At 48.4% G+C, this 4991-nt stretch overlaps 1 protein-coding gene across 1 annotated transcript; it reads left to right on the top strand.

The window, feature by feature from the left end:
- The first annotated feature begins 1540 nt into the window (after positions 1 to 1540).
- On the top strand, positions 1541 to 3641 carry UBB (ubiquitin B). Its single transcript, XM_084239280.1, has 2 exons — positions 1541 to 1617; positions 2646 to 3641. The coding sequence occupies exon 2, from the start codon at positions 2652 to 2654 to the stop codon at positions 3567 to 3569; it is 918 nt and encodes a 305-aa protein (XP_084095406.1). The 5' UTR covers positions 1541 to 1617; positions 2646 to 2651; the 3' UTR covers positions 3570 to 3641.
- The last annotated feature ends 1350 nt before the right edge of the window (positions 3642 to 4991 follow it).

Raw genomic sequence — 4991 nt, 5'->3', positions numbered from 1 at the left:
GTCCAACCTATCTTCATGAAATGGTTTGTGTCCATCTCCTGATTCTTCAAATAACTCGATCTTACCACGTTTTAGTTACTTGAATTAAAGTTGTCCAGGTGTTAACTATATATTTAGCTATATGGTACACTGAGGAACAATTTCTTAATGTTCTGCTTAGGAACGCTGAAGTTTCCTGACTTTTCTCAGACGTTTCTTCATATTAATTTGCACATCTCTACACTATTTCCCCCTCACAAGGTGGTTTTACTCAAGACACAGTCACTTATGTTTACACTCAAGACGCAGGGGAGATAGTCACCCGGCCTTACTCACGTTCCTTGGGTATCTCCTCCCGGGACGAGGGGCCACACCCAGGGTGCTGGGAAATCAGCGGCGCAGTCGCTTCAGTGTCACTGCACGACAAACACAGTACCGAGATTAACTGCTTGTACGTGATTCCCCCTCTTGAGGCAGGTTTTCACCTCACTCATCTGCATTTCCCTATTATCCCTGCCAGAGTTTAGAGACGCAGCAAGGAGGGAAGGGGATTCACAGGTTCCGGGGGCAGAGCTGAGCCCGCCAGCCCCGCCGCCTGGGCTCTGGCCTCGCCGGGGCCGGGAGCCGAGGGGGCCTCGGCGGCGGCGGCGAAAAAGGGGGCGGGGGGTCGGACCACTAGACTCAGGACTTAGTATTTAATAACTCTCCTCAGGGGCTTTATGAAAACAGATACTTACAGAATGCTTACAGAAGCATCCTGAAAGTAGAGAATCGTGACTAAAGCTCCACAGTCTTGCTCTGAACATGAAGGGAGAAAACGCCAGTGGGGGAGGGGGGAGTGGGTCGGGGCCAGGGGCCGAGAGACGCCGTTTTATTAAGGTCCGTGGGCGGGTCTTGTGCTTCACAGCAGACACTAGGAAAAACAGCTGCGGGCCGCACAGCCTCGCTCCTGGGAACCTCCCAATCAGCCCCGGGGAGGGTCTCGACGGAAAACCTCTGTGGACCCTCGCCTGAGGCCCAACGCTTGAAGACTACGGAGGCGGGAGCTTAAGACCCCTCCTCCACCCCCACCGGAAGTATCCCTCCTCTGCGAAGGCGCGCCACTGCAGCGCATGCGCAATCAGTTACTTAGCAACGTTGGCACTAAACCACCAGCCGAGAGCCCAGCAACAACCGATCCGCCGGGTCCCCAACCAATCAGCGCTGACCTCGCCTTCCTATGCCTCACCAATCAGCGCCCACGCCGCAAGGAAGTTTCCAGAGCTTTCGAGGAAGGTTCCCTTAACTCGAATTCATCCGCCTGATAATTTTTCTATATTTTGATAAAAAGGAAGAAGAATGAGCTCTAAGGAAAGGGAGATGATTTTTTAGGATACTTTATACCGGTTCTGAGGAACTTGGGGCTCAGTTGAAGGGCCTAATTGCTGTCCGGGAGATGGGGCCGAGCGAACTACTTTCAGCGGCGTATGGACACAGCCTCTACGTAGCAGTGATGAGTAACGCAACAGACGTTGCATAAATTTCAGCTCCGCCGAGCAGGAGCATTCAGACGCGGTCGGCATTGTGGAGAGATCGTTTGCGGCCCTTGGGGGAGTCGACGTGCTCGTTGATTGGCGGTATTTTCGCATTTGCTAACAGGTACTCGCCAGCAGCTTTCGAGACTTACAGGAGTGGAGGGAAGAACCTGAGTGAGGTCAAGCTGGAGGGTTTTGGGGGGCCTCTTGTGCCGTGGGGAGCGGGGTGGGGGGATGGGAAGGTGAGGTGACGCGGTGCCGGGCCTTTCCGGAAGAGTGGGCCTTGTTTACGTGTGGGGAACGGGGGCGGTTGGTGCGCGCGGCGCCAGAGGCTAACCGACCCTTACCCGATGGAGATTCCATCGTGTCTGCTTCAGAGGGGGAAGGCGGAAAAGAGGTAGTTGTGTGGCTTTGTTCAGTAGTTTTCTCGTTTGGAATACCGACGCGGAGGAGACTGTCCCACCCCACCTACGCTTAAACGGAAATTTTCATTTCCCGAGACAATGGCGGAATTTTTTGTGGGTGTTTATTTTCCTGGCTTGGGGGCTTTTCTTTTGAACAGATTTTGGGAACATTGGTATTTAGATTGTTAGCTGTGCGTCTGGAAATGTTAAGGAAGAAAGCACTGGGCGTTAGCGTTCACAAAGCACTTTTGATCTTCTTCCTGCTTGTTTTTTTTTTTTTTTCCCCGAAGATCGATTTATTTATGCGTCTAAGAGCTGGGGTACAGGCCAGAGACGGCGGGGGGTGAGAGGACTCATCAGAGACAGAGCGGGGAACAGAACAGGCAGATTTACTGAAACACCGCTGAGGGGAGCAGTAGGCGAGACAGGAGAGGTCCGTTTCGCCATGTGTGTCTCTCCGTGGCTGGCCCGGGATCGAACTCGTGTTGCAGAGGCTGCGTATTGCTTTATAGTGCAGTGCTTAACCCTTTGCGCGACCAGGGAGGTCCCCCTCCAACCTGTTTTAAGTTGAAGCCTTGACCAAAGAATTTTGTAATTCAATGAGTAAGCCTGTGGAGTAAGAACCTGGGAAGGTTTGCGAGATGTTTATGTAATTTAAGGTGTTGTGGAAGACTATTTGAATGTGTTTGCTATGAGGGAATATAAAAGTTGTGAGATAATACATTAATTTTCATTTTAAAATCTGTAGGTCAAAATGCAGATCTTTGTGAAGACCCTGACCGGCAAGACCATCACCCTGGAGGTGGAGCCCAGTGATACCATCGAGAATGTGAAGGCCAAGATCCAGGATAAAGAGGGCATCCCCCCTGACCAGCAGAGGCTCATCTTCGCTGGCAAGCAGCTGGAAGATGGCCGCACTCTTTCTGATTACAACATCCAGAAGGAGTCCACCCTGCACCTGGTCCTGCGTCTGAGAGGTGGTATGCAGATCTTCGTGAAGACCCTGACTGGCAAGACCATCACCCTGGAGGTGGAGCCCAGCGATACCATCGAGAATGTGAAGGCCAAGATCCAGGATAAGGAGGGCATCCCCCCTGACCAGCAGAGGCTCATCTTCGCTGGCAAGCAGCTGGAAGATGGCCGCACTCTTTCTGATTACAACATCCAGAAGGAGTCCACCCTGCACCTGGTCCTGCGTCTGAGAGGTGGCATGCAGATCTTCGTGAAGACCCTGACCGGCAAGACCATCACCCTGGAGGTGGAGCCCAGTGATACCATCGAGAATGTGAAGGCCAAGATCCAGGATAAAGAGGGCATCCCCCCTGACCAGCAGAGGCTCATCTTCGCTGGCAAGCAGCTGGAAGATGGCCGCACTCTTTCTGATTACAACATCCAGAAGGAGTCCACCCTGCACCTGGTCCTGCGTCTGAGAGGTGGCATGCAGATCTTCGTGAAGACCCTGACCGGCAAGACCATCACCCTGGAGGTGGAGCCCAGTGATACCATCGAGAATGTGAAGGCCAAGATCCAGGATAAAGAGGGCATCCCCCCTGACCAGCAGAGGCTCATCTTCGCTGGCAAGCAGCTGGAAGATGGCCGCACTCTTTCTGATTACAACATCCAGAAAGAGTCCACCCTGCACCTGGTCCTGCGTCTGAGGGGTGGCTGTTAATTCTTCAATCTTCCATTCAGTGCCCTATGATACCATTACTCTGCACTCTAGCCATTTGCCCCAGTTTAAGTTTAGAAATTACCAGTTTCAGTAATAGCTGAACCTGTTCAAAGTGTTAATAAAGGTTTTTGTTGCATGATAGCATATTTGGTGTCTTGTCATAAAATTATGTAATGTGGGGAAGTCTAACCAGTTTAAAGCGGTGTTTAATAAAGTGGTTGAATTTGAGGTTGACAATGCAATCAAAATTAAGTCAATTGATTGGTGAACATTGGGTGTGCTATGGTGTGGGAACTTTGTCCTTTTGTTCAACATTTACAAGTTAAGATTGAGCAACTGATAAAACATTTGCTGTGTCAGCATATTAAGGGAACACAAATTTGGAATTAGTGTGGGTAAAGTAAGCTAATTAAGATGAAGAAATTTTAGTTCAGGCTGCTGAATTTTAAGGGCTTTAGATTCAGTTGCTTTCGGCTGTGCTTTAACTTCAATGCATTATGCCTAAAAATATTTGGCCTTAGGTAGTGAAATGGAAAAAGCCATGTATCATGTTCATGATCTCAGCCAAGAATCATTTGGAACCTTAGCCAAGGTTGAAAGAAATTTGACTCAGGAAGAAAACTGGTTAAAAAGGTATCCTGACCTGACACAATATAGTTTGGTGACTGGTGTGTTAAGTAAAATGAAAGTGGTTATTAGTATTTGATGATCTAACAGTCATTGTACAAGAAAAGATTGCAACAGCAAAATTCTAAGGTGGTGGGGCTTGATAAATTTTTGTCTAATCCTGACACCAGCAGCCTTAAAGTGCCATATCAAAACAATCAGTATTTTTCCAATACTAAATTCTGAAGGGAGTAAGCTAGCTAGAAGATGGCCCTTTATTCAAGTTGCAGTTCTTTACCCTCCAGTTTGCTGGGAGTTACTCCAATAAACATGGTTCTCAAATTGGGATAAATTGGGAGTGGTGTGGGGGGAGTGCATGTTACAAAGGGAGAAGTTAGACCTCTGGTTTACTCAAGAAGTTTTACTAGGGAAGTAACTTCTGGTCTTAAAACCTCTAAGTACTGAAGTGTGAGAACATCTTGAAATTTATTTCCAGGTGCAGAAGCCAAGCATCATGTTTAGAAATTAGCCTTTGATACTCCAGGTACACTTGAAAGTGGTTTGGTGCCTAATTTAGCAACTGCTTTAGTAGTAGCTTATTAAAGTGTCAGAAAGTCCCTTAACCTTAAGTATAAACTGTTAATGGGAACACACAATTCTGGGTTTCTTGGTAGGTTATATACTGTAGATAGAGGTTTGAGACTAATGAAATAATTCTTCAGCTCCTCAGTGGTGGTAAGATTATTTGGGCCGAAAGCAGAAAAACCTTGTATTAAGCTTGGGGTAATAGTAAGCCGCCTTAACTCAATGGAACCC

The sequence above is a fragment of the Talpa europaea genome, assembly GCF_964194135.1.
Source record: "Talpa europaea genome assembly, chromosome: 7".
NCBI lineage: Eukaryota > Metazoa > Chordata > Mammalia > Eulipotyphla > Talpidae > Talpa > Talpa europaea.
The sequence above is the reverse complement of the archived record's forward strand: the minus strand, read 5'-3'. Positions and strand labels throughout refer to the sequence as shown.

What these genes read in the sequence shown, in the direction of transcription:
- UBB (XM_084239280.1), top strand. Translation starts at nt 2,652, where the DNA reads ATGCAGATCTTTGTGAAGACCCTGACCGGCAAGACCATCACCCTGGAG.